The sequence below is a fragment of the Canis lupus genome, chromosome 18 (assembly GCF_003254725.2).
Source record: "Canis lupus dingo isolate Sandy chromosome 18, ASM325472v2, whole genome shotgun sequence".
Taxonomy (NCBI): Eukaryota; Metazoa; Chordata; class Mammalia; order Carnivora; family Canidae; genus Canis; species Canis lupus.
In genome coordinates this window covers 45,045,330-45,063,145 of record NC_064260.1, presented here as the reverse complement: position 1 = coordinate 45,063,145, position 17,816 = coordinate 45,045,330, and the positions used below count along the sequence as shown (strand labels likewise).

General features: G+C 51.8%; 1 protein-coding gene across 1 annotated transcript; it reads left to right on the top strand.

Moving 5' to 3' along the window:
- Window positions 1-206: 206 nt before the first annotated feature.
- On the top strand, window positions 207-17,816 carry ACCS (1-aminocyclopropane-1-carboxylate synthase homolog (inactive)). Its single transcript, XM_035701260.2, has 15 exons — window positions 207-527; window positions 1,182-1,466; window positions 3,548-3,607; window positions 6,157-6,227; window positions 7,371-7,440; window positions 7,946-8,012; window positions 9,956-10,053; window positions 10,579-10,656; window positions 11,399-11,499; window positions 11,899-11,988; window positions 13,708-13,753; window positions 13,866-14,007; window positions 16,232-16,374; window positions 16,482-16,635; window positions 16,767-17,816. The coding sequence occupies exons 2-15, from the start codon at window positions 1,182-1,184 to the stop codon at window positions 16,862-16,864; spliced, it is 1,503 nt and encodes a 500-aa protein (XP_035557153.2). The 5' UTR covers window positions 207-527; the 3' UTR covers window positions 16,865-17,816.

Sequence of the window (17,816 nt, the reverse complement as noted above, 5' to 3'; positions counted from 1 at the left end):
GCGAGGCTCCGCCGCCCTCCGAGGCCGCCTTCCCGCCGCGGCCGAGCCTCGCCCCGCCTGCCTCCCCGCTCCCGCCGCGCTGCGGGTGCTGCGGCCTGCGCCGTCCGCGGGGGCGAGGTGAGCCCGGGAGAGCCCGGCCGCGGGGGGCGCGGGGTGAGCCCGGGAGAGCCCGGCCGCGGGGGTCCGGGGTCCGGGGGCGCAGTGTGCAGCCGGGGCGCCCCGGGGGTCGGGGAGCCTGGAGCCAGGGTCTGTTCCAAGCGTCTAGCCCACGGGGACTCGTTTTTTTTTTTTTTTAAGATTTTATTTCTTTATTCATGATAGACATAGGGGGAGAGAGAGGCAGAGACACAGGCCGAGGGAGAAGCAGGCTCCATGCAGGGAACCCGATGTGGGACTCGATCCCGGGTCTCCAGGATCACGCCCCGAGCTGAAGGCGGCGCTAACCGCTGCGCCACCAGGGCTGACCCCCACCGTGACTCGTGACATTTATAGGCTCCGCTGCCCTGTGCTTCTACCGCGCTCTGCAGGTGAGGACACCGGCCTGGAAAGTGGAGGGCTCACGGCCGCTGGCAGGAGGAGACCCCCCTCCCCTGGCACCAGTGCTCCCCTCCACCTGGCTGCGCCTGAATTTGGGAGACCCGCCCCGCCCGCCCCGCCCCGTAGTCCTGCCCTTAGTCCTTACACACCATCCGCGCCAGATCACCGGGCAATCTCCTGCCCTTTAGCCCTGTTGACATCATCACCGCAAAGCCCCTGGGCTTCCAGGCTCTTTCTGCTTTGAGTCAGAAAATTTTAACCTGTTTTTTATTATTATTATTTTTTTATTTTAATTGAGGTCAGCAAGAACGGAAAAGGAACGATGATGATCCCTTAGGCTGCAGAATGAAAAACCCCGTAAATGTAAAACTAGCGAAAGCAGCTATAAGGTTACATTCATATAAAAGTAGCAAGGGTAGTCCCCTGGCCCTGAATAGATGGTTAGCAGAACTGAGTTGTTGAAGACATTGCACACATGGCTACGACTGGTAAGGGACACAGGAAAGGGTGAACTAAACATAAAGGAAGGGGTCTATGGAGAATGGGAAGGGCCTCATGACTCCCCATTCAGTTTTGCTACTGTGAAAAGCCCTTCTTTTCTGAATGCTTAATTCAGTCCCTGAATGCTTCTGTGTTTTTTGCAGATGTTCACTCTGCCTCAGGAAGAATCCAGGGCACCTGCCACTGGTCTGGGCTCAGCCTCCACACGGGACAGTAATTATGGGGATGGTCTGGAAAGAGAACGCTCCAGAAAACCAGACCAGAAGCTGCCAGAGTTCTGTGCGGTGGGCGATCCCGCTGCCATGTTTTCCTCTAACAACTCCTACCTGTCCTCTAGAGGAGGCATCATTAAATGGTTCTGGGACTCAGCGGAGGAGGGCTACAGAACCTACCACATGGACGAGTATGATGAGGATAAGAACCCCAGTGTGAGTGAGACCCCCAGCTCCACTGGAACCCAAGGGGAGACTGTAGGGTGGGATGCCCTACCTTGACCAAGAGGGTAGCACCTAGCCTGTTCTAGATGCTGGGGTTACAGCTATGAGCAAAAAAAAAAAAAAAAAAAAAAGCAAAGTTCCTGTGCTCATGGATGGATTTTTGTTTTAGTGGAGGAGGCAGATGGAGAACAGGCAAAAAAAAAAAAAAAATAAATCCCTGTAATATGTGGTGCTAAGTGCTATAGCCACTTATAAAGCCAGGTAAAGAGGATAGAGAACGGTAGGGTAGTCTGAGGATATTGCTGTTTTATGTAAGGTGGTCACAGAGGGCCACTTCCCTAAGGTGACATTTCAAGTGGAGACGGGAAGAATATGAAGGATCGTATTAGTTATTTGTTGCTGTGTAACAAATTAACTTAGATTTCAGCAGCTGAAAGGAAACATTTCATAATTTCTGGGGTTCAGGATCTGGGCAGGTGCCTCAGGCTCAGAATCTTCTATGAACTTGCAGTGAGGCCAGGGTCATGGTTTCATCTTAGGCTTGACTTGGTTGAGGGGCAGGAGAGAAGATAGCTTCCAGGCTCATTCACGTGGTTGTTGGCAGGCCCGGTCCTTTGCCACACAGGAATCTCCATGGGACTGGCTCACGCATGACATGGCAGCTGGGTTCCCCCAGGGCAGGTGATCCAAGAGAGAATGAGACACCATGAGTACCCAGGATAGAAGCTGTAGACCTCATAACCTGTTCTTACAAGATGTCACATCTGCCCCTCCTGAGAAGCGGGTCACTAGGTTCTGCCCACAGTCTCAGAGAAGGGATTACACAAGGGTGTGGATACCAAGAGGTGGGGATTGCTCCCTGGGAGCCATCTGAGGGGCTGCTTGTCAAGGTGAGCCCTGCAGAGACCTGGGGGAAAATGTTCCAGGCAGAGGAAAGAGTGGGTTCTAAGGCCCCAGGGTGGATCTGTGCTTGATGAGTTCAAGGGACAGCCCAGGGGCCAGTGTGGCTGGAATGTAGTGCGACTGGCAGGAGATGAGGTCAGAAGGATCAGGGGTCGGGGGGTTGGGGGGTGGGTGGAGACCCTGTGGGGCTTCATGGAATGCCAACAGGCTTCTGAGTTTGGACAGAGCAAGATAAAAGGTGTTGGGAGGAGGAGGAGTATGATCTAATTTTGGTTTTCAGAAGATGCCTTGGGGGGTGGCTACCGTGTAGAGGGTAGGGTGAGTGCAGGCAAGCAAGGGAAGAGGGCAGCCTTTGCAAGAAAAGAGATGAGATACTCCACTGGGGAGCTCCACTGGTGGCTCCATTGGGGTCTTAGCCATGGAGGGTGATAAGGGACTGGGCTGTCCACCTGTTTTGAAGGTGGAAGTGGCAGGATTTGTGGACAGATTAATGGTAAGCAGAGGCGCCTACTGGTTTGTTTCTCAGGGGTCAGCAGTTCTAGTGCATGAGCCTCCCTGGGGACTCTGCGGGACAGCTTGAGGTGGGCCTTTCCCCCTCCAGGTCCTGGGAGACACTGCCTCGTGGGTGGGATCAAAGTATTGTGTGGTTGCCCGGGGTCTCCCATGGGAGCCCTTCTTGGCTGACAGGTATCCCTGTTTCTGTTCTACTGCAGAAGGTACTGCAGCACTGCTTTACTTTGTACATTCTCTTGTACTGTAAACATGTATCTTCTTGCGAGATACAGTGGTGTCTCAGGCATGCATCCAGCCTTCAGGGATCTGATCATCCAGTGGGGGAGATAAAGCATGTACATTGGTCCCTGTGACCTGGAAGCAGAGACTAAGTGGGGTGCTCTAAAGGGCAACAGATCAAGAGCTTTGGGTTCCAGAAGAAGAAAAGATGTACCTTTCTAGGCCGGGTTCTGGGGAGGCTTCCTGGAGGAGATGGCATTAATAGAGCTTTAGAAATGTGAAGATGGGACCAGGGAGCTGAGTGGAGGTGGGACAAGGAAGGGTGTTTGGAGGGGCAGGATTACTCCCTCTTTGCTTTCCTGACTCAGTGTGCTCCTCGGGCCATCCTTTGGGACCCCTGGGCTGTGCTCACCCTGCCTCCGTCTCTCTGTCTCCAGGGCATCATTAACTTGGGCACCAGTGAGAATAAACTCTGCTTTGACCTGTTATCCAGACGGGTAAGTCCTAGTGGCATCAGCAGCTCCCAGGGACTGTCTTTTCTTGGATTTCCCTGGAACACTTCCCTGATAAGAGCCTGCTGCTTGCCTCAGCAGCCCTGGCCTGAGCCAGGAGACCCAGGTTCCAGGTCCGTCTCAGGGACAACCTCTGTGATCTTGGGTGAGTCACTTCCCTATTTGGATCCTGCTTCTTTTTTTTTTTATTTTTTTTATTTATGATAGTCACCCAGAGAGAGAGAGAGAGAGGCAGAGACACAGGCAGAGGGAGAAGCAGGCTCCATGCAGCGAGCCTGACGTGGGATTCGACCCCGGGTCTCCAGGATCGTGCCCTGGGCCAAAGGCAGGCGCCAAACCGCTGCGCCACCCAGGGATCCCTGGATCCTGCTTCTTCACCTCTTCCCCACACTCAGTCCCTCCCGCTGCTGGCTGGGTCCTGCTCTCATGGGGTGGGGGTGGGATAGGGAGCATTCAGTGGGGTGTGATCAGTATTTAACAACTGGCTCTGGGGTAGGGAGGACTCTGATTTGTCGCTTTTGCCAATTCCCATAGTGTAAATACCTCCACTGTGGCTGATTTCAAGCCACGGGTATGACCTCTCTGCACACAAAGTTGGGAAAAAAGGGGTTGTGGCACCCATTATGTAGTATCCCCACCATCTAGACACAAAGATGGAAATAACCTCAAGAGCACATGTAGGAATGTAGTGACATAATCAGAAGTAGTGATGTTTTAGTTATTACCTTCGTTTATTACTGGTGTTTTTTAATGCAGTGTACTTATTTGTACATTTATACAGTTTAATTAAAAAAATTTTTTTAGCATAGCCTGTAAAATTCCTGGAAACTTACTAAGTAGATTTCTTGAGCTGGTGTGAGCCATCTTTAGCAAACCACTAAATATGCCTGATAAATGTGTTTTCCAAGGCCACGGACTCAGAGTCTGGGCTTGTGGTGGGAGTGACGGCTGACCCAAAGGAACTTATTTCCAAGGGAGACAAATCTAAGACCTAAGGGGAGAGACATATAGGGAGGGGGCTCAAAAGGCATGGTCTACCTACCAGTTCCCTGCTGCACTGACCCACAGAAGTAAAATGTGAGCCACATATATAATTTAAAATATCCTGTTAGATAAGTAAAAAGAAACTGGTAAATTCATCTGAGGAATATATTTTATTTAGCCTAATATATCCAAAATAGGACCATTTCAACATGTAATCAATGTAAAAAATTGGCATATTTTACGTAGTTTTCATATCAAGTCTTTAAAATCCGGTGAGTTGGCTCAGTTCAGGCAAGCCACACTCCAAGTGCTCAGCAGACACGCATGGCTAGTGGCCTTCGACTAGACAGGGCAGCTCTATGGGCAGAAGGGGAGAGGGAGAAGGCTGGAGTTGTGTCCAAGTGGCTGATTGCCTTTCTTCCTTTGGTTCCCTTCTCAAGACTTCTGGCTTTCCTTGGCACTGTGTGTGCGATGCTCTGGGAGTTACCCAGCATCAGGTCAGGGTGGGGATGGTGTCGAAACAGCCGCATTTTTTAAAGATTTTATTTATTTATTCATGAGAGAGAGAGAGAGAGAGAGAGGCAGAGACACAGGCAGAGGAGAAGGAGTTCTCCATTCTGGGGACCCGATGTGGGACTTGATCCTGGGTTTCCAAGATCACGCCTTGGGCTGAAGGCAGTGCTAAACTGCTGAGCCACCCAGGCTGCTGCAACAGTTGCATTAAAAAAAAAAAATTAAAAATATTTTATTTATTTATTCATGAAAGAGAGAGAGAGAGAGAGAAAGAGAGGCAGAGACACAGGCAGAGGGAGAAGGAGTTCTCCATGCTGGGGACCCGATGTGGGACTTGATCCTGGGTTTCCAAGATCACGCCTTGGGCTGAAGGCGGTGCTAAACTGCTGAGCCACCCAGGCTGCTAGAAACAGTTGCATTAAAAAAAAATTAAAAATATTTTATTTATTTATTCATGAGAGAGAGAGAAAGAGAGGCAGAGACACAGGCAGAGGAGAAGGAGTCCTCCATGCTTGGGGACCCGATGTGGGACTCGATCCTGGGTCTCCAAGATCACACCCTGAGCTGAAGGCTGATGCTCAACCACTGAGCCACCCAGGCATCCCAAAATGGCCACATTTTCCAAAGCATAGGGTTGAACTGAGCCAGGAACACAATGGCCTGAATCCCTCCAGAAGTTGGAGCCAACACTGAGGGGATGGCACCCAATTCTAGGACCCCTTGTGTCACCCCAACGAGAAGCCGAGTAGCATGGTCTATCACTGCCTCTACAAATCCACCCCTCTGGGTTTTTAATTTTTTAAATATATATGTTTGTATATTAATTAATTAATTAATTCATTCATTCATTCATGCAAGCACAAACATATGAGCAAGGGAAGGGGCAGAGGGAGAGGGAGAGAGAGAATCCCAAGCAGACTCTCCCAAGCAGCCCCACAAGGAGCTCAGTCAGGTGCTCGATCTCATGACCCTGAGATCATGACCAGAGCAGAAATCGAGAGTCAGATACTCAGTCCCACTCTTCCCTCTGTCCCTAGCTGAGTCAGAGTGACATGCTGCGGGTCGAGCCATCATTGCTGCAGTACCCTGACTGGAGGGGACATCTGTTGTAAGTAGTTGCCATGGGCCAGTGGTTCTCAGCCCAGGGTGGTTTTGCTCCCCAGGGGACATAGGGACACCTGGGAACACTTATGGTTATCGTAACTGGGAAGGAGGTATTATTGGCATTTCCTGGGTAGAGGCCGGTGATGCTGCAAAACCTCCTACGATGCCCAGGAAAGCCCCCACAACAAATAATGACCCTGCCCCAGATGTGAATATGGCAGGTAGAGAAAGCCTGCTTGAGGCTGAGGGCCTGTCCTGGAGACCTGGCAGTCGTGGGGTCTCCTGGAGCATCTGCAGGGAGAGAGCGTGTGGTCGTCTCACCCAGCTCAGGAGCTCCCTAGCTTGGTTTCTTGGGTCTTAGGCATGTGGGGGGCCTTCGGGCATGGAGCCCTTGTCGCCATGCTCTCAGTGGCTTTAGATGAACCAGAATCAGTGTTGTGGGATGGGATGCCGGCTAGGGCATTTCCTCCTGGTAAGAGGCGACATGGTAAATAATGCTAATTGGGGTTTGTACTGACTGAGCACTTGCTAGGGGCAGCTGCTGTCCTAAAGGGCAGTGAGTGGCCAAGCAGGACTTGATTCCAAAGCGCATGTTCCTGCAGTAATTAGGATGGTAGGCCCTGGAGACAGCCCGCTGGCTTGGGAGTGAACTGTGCCACTGAGCAGCAAGTGACTGATTTCCCTCGAGCCTGTTTCTCTGTGAAATGGGAATGACAATAATAATAGCATCGTACGATTGTTGGGAAGATTGAAGGAGTAAAGTTCCCTGAGTAACTCCTAACTCCTGCATAATGTAAATGCTCAATGACACTTAGCAACAGTGACTCTGACGATAGTTATTGTTATGATAGCATTGTTATTAGTTAGAGCTACATGTGGATGGAGTGTTATTTTTGGTATCCTGGAGGCCTGCGGATTAGGTGGTGGGTCCTGTCCTAGAACTACAGAGAATGCAAGTCTGCATGCGTGTAGGTAGTGGTGAGGTGGGGGGCTGGTGGGCCTGAGATGCGGAGGCCACACTGACCCTGCTGCCCTCGTGGGAAGCCAGAGAAGGATAATGGATCTGGGTGAGGATTGACCAGAGGAGCTTTGGGATGGGCTGTGGGTCGGGGATGACGAGCACTGCCCATCTCTGTCTGATCTCTAGTCTCCGGGAGGAAGTGGCCAGATTCCTGTCTTTCTACTGCAAGAGCCCTGCACCCCTTAAACCAGAGAACGTGAGTAGCCCCCTGCTCTGCTCTCCCCTGCTCCTCTGCCCACCTCCCCCAACTTTTGACAGTGGGTAGGGGTAGCATGGGCTTGGGATCTGCCTTTCACTCAGTTTTGACTTGATTCCAGGTGGAATTAGGAATACCTCCTCCCTTTTTCTTCCTCATCCTAGATATTTAGGGGATATAATTTGGATACAGTTTCTGTTCCAGTTTGTTCTATGGTCCCTCATTGCCTCCACATCTTGAGGCAAGACACTTGGAGTGGCCAGCCCCCTCTCCCTTGCTCTGTTGACCTAGAGCACAGTCCAAAGAATAAATCACAGATGCACTGGGCTGTTAGGCAGGAGAGGCCTTCAGCTTCTCCTGGTGGCTTTGCCATGACAGAGCCACAGAGGGCACCAAGATGGGACCTGTTCCCCTACCCTCACAACCGCTAGCCCGGATGCAGCTGGAGATCCTTGTTCCTCCTGGACAGATACTCATCTTTGTCACACGGATGTGTCACCCTTAGGTGGTTGTTCTGAATGGCTGTGCCTCCCTCTTCTCTGCTCTGGCCACAGTGCTGTGTGAGGTGGGGGGTAAGTGACCCACGGCCTGCTCTGCACGGGGCGCTGCCCTATGCCTGCAGTGTCCACAGTTGCCTGTCTTTTGCGATGCTTTCGGCCATAATAGACTACTAGACTGCAGGGGGCTTAATCAGGGCTTGACTCGGATATTGGCAGTTTCTGAGGAGGTCAACATGATGCCAGGGTTCTGGCCTTCTCTCTGTGATGAACTTGGTTTTTCCTTTCATGTGATGGCTGTCGTGTCCTTTCATGACAGTGGGTCTAAAGTAGGGAGAAAGGGTAAGGTTGTGTCCTGCCTGTGTCTTTTTTTTATTGGCAGGGGGCAGGAGAGATACTCTTCCCCCCAAAAAGTCCCAGCAGAGCCCACCTTATGTCTTATTGGCCAGAACTGACTCACAAACCCATTCCCCAAGCAGTCCCTGGCAAACAGGATAAGAACCACAATTGACTGAAACCAAAAGTGGTTCATCCCCAAGGGCCAGGGATAGGCCACCTTCCTCAGACTTACTGCAGGTCATATCCGGGAAATCTGGTGCTCTCTTAGCCAGAATACTGGAATGGCTGTTGGGTAGGCAGCCAGCAGCGTCTGCTACAGGAGCCATAGTTGGCCAGAGAGCGGGTCATGGCCAGGGGTTATTGTCGCCAGAATAGAGGCCCACTCACTCCAGCTTCACTGACGGTGATTACATGGGTAGAGTTTACTGACCACGTGCTATGTTACAGGCACTGGCCTAGGGCTTTACACATAGACTCATTTAATCCTCACTTCTCCCCTCTGAGCCAGGCTCTGTGCCTTCCCCGTTCCACAGAGGAGGACACAGGGCACAGGGAGTTAAGTAACTTGTCAAATTCATATAGTGAGAGAGCAGAACCAGGATTTGAACCACAAGATGAAGATTCATCACAAGGACAGGCTAGGCAATTCCTCCCCATTTGAGAACCGTCAAGAGTGGGATCAGTGTCACCCTCTCCACCTCTCACAGGGGTGTGCAGTCCCTCCTCCTCCCCTTTGTACATGCGAGCCTCTCTTTGGACCTTCCTCGCCTCCCACGTGGCCCAGGGTAGCTGCCCCAGCTCCATCTGCTCAGATGCACCTCCTCATCTCATGAGTGTCTCTGCTTCCCGGAGTGACGTCATGGGAGAGAGCACGTGCTGGGTGTCTGGCCGCCAGCGGATCAGCTCCCTTGGGTCCCTGGTTTACATCTGGTCCACTCCTTGTGGCTGGGGTAGGGCACATGTAGGACAGAGGCTGCCCCTCCCAGAGCTGTGAGTGGGGCAGATAGGAAGGGAGGGCAGCCTGACCATGCATCCTCTTCAGAACTGGAGGAATGCCCGCCTCCGCAATAGGGTAGACCTTGGAGGTCATTATCAGCACCCCCATCCATGGCGAGAGTCTTCTGCATGACATCCCCCTCCCACCCCTGCCAGATGGCTCAGCCTTGTGTTTGCGTGTCCCCTGTACAGGGAGGGTCCACTCCTCCTGAACAAACTTGATCTTTGGGCAGCTCTGTATGTTGTCACGTTTGTTGAAGCTGCCCGGATCCCCCAGCAACTTCAACTCACTGGATCCCAGTCTGTGCTTGGAGGGGCTCAGCAGGTGGAGAGCTTCAGTGGGATCCTCTGAGGCTTGGTGTCCTCCTTGGTAAAGTTAGGGTGAGAATAGTACTGATGTCATAGAGTGATTGCGAGGATCGAATGAGATAACACACAAATACACGTTTAGCCCAGTTCCCAGCATGTAGTAAGTGTTCAGTAAACGTTAGCTACTGATGATCAGAAAAGGGACTGATCTCAGGGAATCCAAATGTTAGAAAGAGCTTGGGAGTTGAAAGATGGAGTGTACCCCCAATGCTCTCCCAAAGGCATGGAAAGATGGGAGGGACGTGGAGCCTGTGGATGGGGGACTGGGTGTTCTGGCCACAGGGTGACAGGCGCTGGCCCACTCCTGCCCTCAGAGGCTTTCCTGATCCCCGCCCCTTACTATGGAGCCATCACACAGCATGTCTGTCTCTATGGCAATGTCCGACTGGTCTGTGTCCATCTGGACAGTGAGGTAAGAGTTCCTGAGAACCCAGGTAAGGCCTGGGCCTTCTTCCTAGAGGTGAAGACTTTCCTGTCTCTGAATTTGAGGGGAGTCATGGGAGGAAGTCCATGCTGAGGGCTCTGGGGTTATGGCTGGAAGGGGAGTAGAGCCTTCTGTTGCCCATGGCTGTCCATAACCTGGGTTCCCTTGGGGCTCCCCAGGTCCTGGCTCTGAGGTCTCCAGGTTTAGGGTAGAAGCCAAGGGCAGCCCCAGGGAGACTACAGCAAAATGGCGGGGTGAGGACAGGGCAAAGCAGACCTCAGCCTGTAAGTTCTTGGATCCCGTCAGAGGATCTATGGGGGCTCTTCCCCACTCTGACTGATGAGATGTCCCTGATATAATGGGGTGGAGAAGGGGGGCACTGGGAGGAGTGAACTTGTCAGAGTTTCTTCAGAGACTATTCTTAGGAGGCTAGAGATAACAGGAGAGATCCCAGAAGTTCAGGTTTGGGGGATCGGTGAATTTGGCTGCTGGTTTTTCTCCATCTTTCCCCAGGTCACTGGGCTGGACACACGTCCCTTCCAGCTCACAGTGGAGAAGCTGGAGATGGCCCTGCAAAGAGCTCATTCTGAGGTCTGGGAGTCGAATCAAACCCAGGGCTGGGAGGGATGGGTCTGAGCAGGGTGCAGACTTCCTGTGGCCGATCTCATCCTGGGAGCAAGGTTGGCCCTCCTCGACGGGGTTGGGGTTTCAGATGGTCACAGGGAACCATTCTGGGGGGCCAATCAGGAGCATACCCATGGAAGGTCTTCCCACTAGAGCAAGACTCAGACCTACGTCTACAGAGTCAACCAGGGAGCTTAACACCTCCACCCCTCTTCCACCCTATTTTGACTCAGTGGGTCAAGTGTGGGGCTTAGGGGTCTGTAGTGCATCAGTCTCCCTGGTGATTCGAGGACGTGATTCCCCTCTCACTTGGTGGGGGCCTACTGAAGAAAGACAGAGACAAGTACTACTCCCATGGCTTCTTTCCTGCCATGGTCATTAAAGTTGTAAGTGCCTACTGTGGGAATTCTAAAAGGGAAAACCCCTATCCATTACTCTACCAACAAAGACAACCTGTACTGGCGTTTGGGCATTTTTGCCTCTGGGCTTTGTTCTCTGCCTTTTTTTTTTTTTTTTTCTTTCCTGGTCCACACATTTGCACATACGTATATCTGCTGCAGATACCTAATTCTCTGCCCTTGTTTGCGTCACATTGGGTCATGAACCTGTTCCCATCACATTTCCCTGGGAGTCTGCCCAGCAATCGGCCCCATTCGGGCTCTGGCCTTCAGGAGGAGCTGAGCATTTTCTGTCCCACTGATGGTTTCAGGGTGTGAAGGTCAAAGGTCTCATCCTCATCAATCCCCACAACCCTCTGGGTGACATCTACTCCCCAGGAGAGCTGCGGGACTACCTGGAATTTGCCAAGAGGTGAGGCACCCCACAGTCACCCCTCAAAACATCCTGGCTGACCAGGATACTGATGGGGGCTTTGGGACAGGCCCTCAAAGTGAGGAGTGGAGCCAGACTTGAGTCTGGGTCTGTCTGTACAACTGTTTGGCGCTTCATGGTACCCTTCTTCTGTGGAGGTACCCAAGGCCCCTCTTCCACGGTGCTTCAAAAGCCCTGCTGACATCTGCTTTGTATGCCTGGCTTCCTGTTTGAAAAAAAAAAAAAAAAAGGTGCAAGAAATGTGTGTCTGGAAAAAAATTTGGTAACCTTGGGCTCAACTGTGGTCCTCTTGGATTTCTGAGTCATTGCCTCCCCACCCTGGGGGACACATTCGGCCTCCAGACCAAGCCGTCTCCTCCCCACTCCCTGCCCCTCCAGGCACGAGCTGCATGTGATGGTGGATGAGGTCTACATGCTGTCCGTGTTTGAGAAGTCAGCAGCGTACTGCAGTGTCCTGAGCCTGGAAGGGTGAGCCTGCCCTGCCACAGCCGACTCTGCCAACCCCGGTCTCCTGGCCCCTTGTGGCGTGGCCCATAGGATGTGACCTGTCCTAGGGCAGTTCTTCCATCCAGCTAGTCCCACTGTCCTCAGATCCTCTAAGGAGAAGATGGGATGGCTGGGCTACATCAGGGATTTTCATATTGTTCTGTGGCCTCTCTGAGAGCTCCAAGGAGGGGCCAGGCCATAGGATTCCTAGGGGTGGTGGTGGGGAGAGGGCTGCAAGGGTGGGAACTGGTCTCCGTTGCTGTTCCCCTTATCTGCAGAGTAGCTTCAGCCCCATGGATGCATGCATCCATCCATCCATTCATCCACTCACTCACTAATTCATTCAGCAAATCCGTCTGTAGCCCCAGGCATGTGCCAAGCACTTCTAGCTATTTGGGCTTTTTCATTAGATTTAGTCCAAGCCAAGAATCTGTGGTTGAAACAGCTTTGGAAACTCTTGGACCAGATCATCTGTAAAGTCTGTAAATGTGACATTGAGCAAATCTAACAGTTCTTGGTATTTGTTCAGAACTTTGGACCCTGTGAAATCCTTTCCATTGGTTCTCTCAGCTGGTTTTCACGAGGCTCTGCCAAGTGGATGGTTGTTACTCCTGTTTGTTTATGGATTAGGAAAGTGAGACACAGAGAAATAGCAACTTGTCATCTACTCTGTGCCAGCCACTGTGGTAGGTGCTGGGAGACAACAGTGAATGAGAAAGACAGGCCCCATCTTACGTGGAACTTTTATTTCTAGCCAGAGAAAACATTTAAAAATTTTATTTATTTATTTGAGAGAGAGCAAGAGGGAGAGAGAGACAGTGAGCAGGAGGGAGAGGGAGAGAGAATCTTTTTTTTTTTTTTAAGATTTTATTTGTTTATTCATGAGAGACACAGGCAGAGACACAGGAAGAGGGAGAAGCAGGCTCCACGTGGGGAGCCCGACGTTGGACTTGATCCTGGGACTCCAGGATCATGCCCTGGGCTGAAGGTGGCGCTAAACCGCTGAGCCACCCGGGCTGCCTGGGAGAGAGAATCTTAAGCAGACTCCATGCTGAGGGTAGAGCCCAATGTGGGGCTTGATCCCATGACTGCAAGATCATGACCTGAGGCAAAACCAAGACTTAGACACTTAACCAACTGAGCCACCTCGGTGCCCCCAGGAAAAAAACATTTTAGCAGTAGCTAAATACACAGTCATTTGATTGTGGCTGTAAGTGCTAAAAAGGGGAAGTCTGGGGAGGCATGAGGGGATCTGTTTGGGGTCCCCAGTAGGCCTGGTCTACTGGGAGGTGGTCAGAGAAAGTCTGAGGAAATGGAGCTTGAGCTGAGCTATAGATCAGGAATTGGCAAATAGTTTTGGATCAGATGGCAAATATTTTAGGCTTTATAGGCCTTTGGTCTCTCACTCAACTCTGCCTTATAGCTCAAAAGCGGCCACAGACAGGATGTATGTGAGAAAGCATGGCTGTGTTTCAGTAAAGCTTTATTTACAAAAACAGGCCTCTGGCCCGGTTTAGCGTGCAGGCTGTAGTTTGCTGATCCTTGCTCTGACGCACGTATAGGGTTTAGCAATTCAAGAGATGAAACCAGGGCTTCACACAGAACCAGAACTAGATTCATCCATCTCCTCATTTGTTCAGCCAAACACGTATGAGCCTCTGTGGATCTGTGTTGCTTCTGTTCCCACACTGTTCTCTGCAGGTTGCCTGACCCCCAGAGGACTCATGTGATGTGGGCGACCAGCAAGGTAGGTTCCTGGCTGGCCTTGGGTGTCAGGGAGGTGGGAGGGCAGAGAGGGGGGTGGAACCAGCTTCCTCTGTGGAGGGCTGGCCACTGCCTAGGGTGCCTTTCTCCTGTAGGACTTCGGGATGTCTGGGCTCCGCTTTGGCACGCTGTACACAGAAAACAGGGATGTGGCCACTGCGGTGGCTTCCCTCTGCCGATATCATGGCCTCAGTGGCTTGGTCCAGTACCAGATGGCACAGCTGCTCCAGGACCGTGGTGACTGCCTGGGCCTGGGCCCTTGAGAATGGGGGAGAGGTTGTAGTTGGTCAGGAACTGACCAGGGATCATGGGTGCCTCTTGCATGAGAAGACTTTAGGGTGGTGTTCGAGAGCCCCAGGACCACATCTGGGTTCTTTATGATAGTGAGAGAGAGAGAGAGAGAGAGAGAGAGAGAGAGAGAGGCAGAGAGAGAAGCAGGCTCCATGCACCGGGAGCCCGATGTGGGATTCGATCCCAGGTCTCCAGGATCGCACCCTGGGCCAAAGGCAGGCGCCAAACCGCTGCGCCACCCAGGGATCCCCACATCTGGGTTCTTAAACGGCTTGCTCACTTCCTGGCTGTGTGGCCCATTTCCTTCACCTCCCCAAACCTCAGTTAGTGTGATTTGTCAACTCAAATAGTACCTGGCATATAAGAGTCACTTACTTGGTCAACATGAACTCATTATTATCATCTGTGAGCATTTGAAAAAAGAGAGTAGATGCTACAAAGGGAACACGGTTATAATGGAAGCATCTCTGCCTATGAGGGTCTCAGATACTGAGTCTTAATAGCAAGGTTCCAGTTTGGGGTGATCCAGCAAAGGTGATCTGTAACTGGAGCTAGATATTCTCATCGCGCCATCTCATTCCAGAATCCTAGGAAGCAGATATTCCTGTATTTTCCCTGGTATTTTATAGATGAGGAAATGAGGGCTGGATACTCTAACCTGCTACAACAGCTGAAATTGAAAATAGCAGTGACACCCTCAAGTGTTGGCGAGGATGCAGAGCATCCTCAAGAGCATTTCATCTCTTGAATTGCTAAACCCTATACGTGCTAAACCCTATACATCCTGGAACTCTCGCGCTGCTCTGGGAATGTAAAGTGGCAGAGCCGCTCTGCAAAGCAACTGGCAGTTACTTGCAGAGTTATACATACACTTAGCAAATGGCCCAGCAATCCCACTCCTAGCTCTTTACCCATATGGTCACTCAAAACCAAATATTCACTATGGGAATATTTGTAGCTGCTTTGTTCACGATCACCCCAAACTGGAAGCACCCCAAAATGTCCTCCCATGGATGAATGAGGGAGCAAAGTGTGGCACGTCCACACAATGGAATACGACTCTACAGTGAGATCTAGGGCAGCACAGACTAAGCTCAAAGGCATTGTGCTGAATGAAAGAGGCCAGTCTCACAAGATGGCATGACTGTAGGATTCCTCTCGTGACATTCTGGAAAAGGCAAAGCCAGAGTGATGGAGAACAGACCCATTGTTGTGGGGGGGCAGGGGAGTGATGTGACTATAAACAGCACGAGGGTGTTCTTTGGAGCAAGGGAACTGTTTGGTGTCCTGCTTGCAGGGGATGATGACACAGATCTGTACATGTGTTGAAACTCATCAAATGGGGGTCTCCTGGGTGGTTCAGTCAGTTAAGCATCTGACTGTTGGTTTCAGCTCAGGTCATGATCTCAGGGTTGTGAGATCAAATCCCGCATTGGGGTCCATGCTGGGTGTGGAGCCTGCTTGAGATTTTCTCTCTCCCCCTCTCTCTGCCCCTCCCCCTGCTTGCACGCTCGCTTACTCTCGAGCTTGCTCACTCACTCACTCTCAAAAAAAAAAAAAAAAAAAGAAATGTCAAATCATTTAAAAAAACCCAAAACTTCATCAAATGAGACACTAGAGAAAGTTAATAAAAAAGATGAGGACGGGGAGGCGAAGTAGCCAAAGGCCCCACATCTTGTGAGTGGCCAGGCCAGGATCTGAACTGCAGCCTCTGTGACTCGGAAGCATCCCTGTGTGAGTGGGCCATCCTTCAGTCAGGGTCTGTACCCTGAGGGACTCCTGAGTCTGCAGGCTGGGAGCTGTGAGGCCAGGTATCTGGATTTTGGGGGCTTTTTACTGGACATTGAATATTCCCATCCTCCCCATCAACCAGCTGGAGAAAGGGTCTTGGCAGCTCGTGGCCCTTTTCTTTTTTAAAGATTTTATTTATTTATTCATGAGAGACACAGAAAGACATAGGAAGAGGGAGAAGCAGACTCCCTGTGGGGAGCCCGATGTAGGACTTGATCCCAAGGCCCCAGGATCACGACCTGAGCCAAAGGCAGATGCTCAACTACTGAGCCACCCAGGTGTCCCTCGTGGCCTTTTTCTTGTTACCATTTAGACTCATGGGACAGAGTGGAGGATTGATGAGAGATTTATTTTTTGGCTTCTCTTTTCACCCAAACAGACTGGATCAACCAGGTGTACTTGCCTGAGAACCATGCCCGGCTCAAGGCTGCCCACACCTATGTCACAGGGGAGCTCCGGGCCCTGGGGATCCCCTTCCTGAGCGGTGGGGCAGGCTTCTTCATCTGGGTTGACCTGAGGAAGGTAATGCAAGTGGGGCTGTAGGCCGGGAGGGAATTTAAGCCTCTCTCTCTGGCAGGGGAGGGGTAGGGGTGTCTCATCTGCAGCCTGAACCCCTTCCACCCTCCCAGTACCTGCCCGAGGCCACCTTTAAGGAGGAAATGCTGCTTTGGCGCTGCTTTTTGGACAACAAGGTGCTGCTGTCCTGTGGCAAAACCTTCGAGTGTAAAGAGCCTGGTTGGTTCCGCTTGGTCTTTTCAGACAAGGCCCACCGCCTCTGCCTGGGTGAGTGACCTCACCTCCTCACCATGCCCTTCATTCTGTCCTCCCTCTTCTCGTCTCACCTGTGGCTCTAGCAGCCTCAGCTGGCTCATCCTGCCCGCCCCCCAGCCAGGGTGCTAACTTCTCCTCCCCAGGGATGCAGAGGGTCCGGCAGGTGCTTGAGGGCAAATCCCAGGCAGCAGAAGCCCGGTCTTCCCGTCAGAGCCAGGAGCCAAGGAGCCAGCACAGGTGAGCTGGTCATCGCCCAGTGACTGCAGGGCCTGGCAGCCACCGCCAATCTGAGCTACTTGGGGCTGCGAAGACTGGTGGTGGATGAGGCATTTGGCAGGAGGGTACCCGACGTGGCCTCGCCCCTGAAGAAGAACCATTTCTTGCCTCTCTCAGAGGCGGTGAGAGACTCCTCCAGCTGTGCTGTGCTCTGGCCCTTCTCCCTCTATTAAACACGACTGGGAGACACTAGAAGCTTCTGTTGTGAGTAATTTACAGAATGGAGGAGTCGTGACTGCTCCTAACCACAACTGTTAGCCCCTCTGAGGACATGGAAAGAAAACAACTGGTACCTTCTTTTGATGGCACCTTCCTTCCTCCTTCGTTGCGGAGGACAAGTCAGAGGGACAACACAGAGAAGAATGATTACTGCCCAGAAATAAACAAGAGTGATAATTTCCCAACTACCAGGAGAAAGGAGTTACTTCCTTATGTTCAGATGTTCTCCCCATGTTAGGGTATGTGGGCCCACAGGACACCTGGGACCCGGGACAGGCCTCTGGGTGGACCACGGTGAACAGGACTCTGTGGTGGTGATCGGGAAGCGCTTCTCTGCCTCTGGGATGCTCTTCCTCCTTCTCTTTCCTGGCAAGGAGCTGCCTGCACGGACCATCTCACACCCAAGTGATCTGGCCATGACTGTTGGAAGGTGGGAAGATAGGGGCTGGACCTCAAACCAAGGCTTGCCTTTCCACCCTAAGTATATAGAGGGCCATTCATGCCATCCTCAGGGTGCTTTAGTTCAGAGCCCAAATGAGCTTTCTGAACTGACCTGAAAGCTGTGTGCTAAGGCCCCTTCTCTGGTGTCTCCACTGCCATGTAGAAAAGCTTTCTCTTTCTTTGTTTCTGTGTTAACAGAGTGTCAGTGTATGTATTCTGTAAACCATAACATTTGATAAAAGATTTGCTTTCCTCTA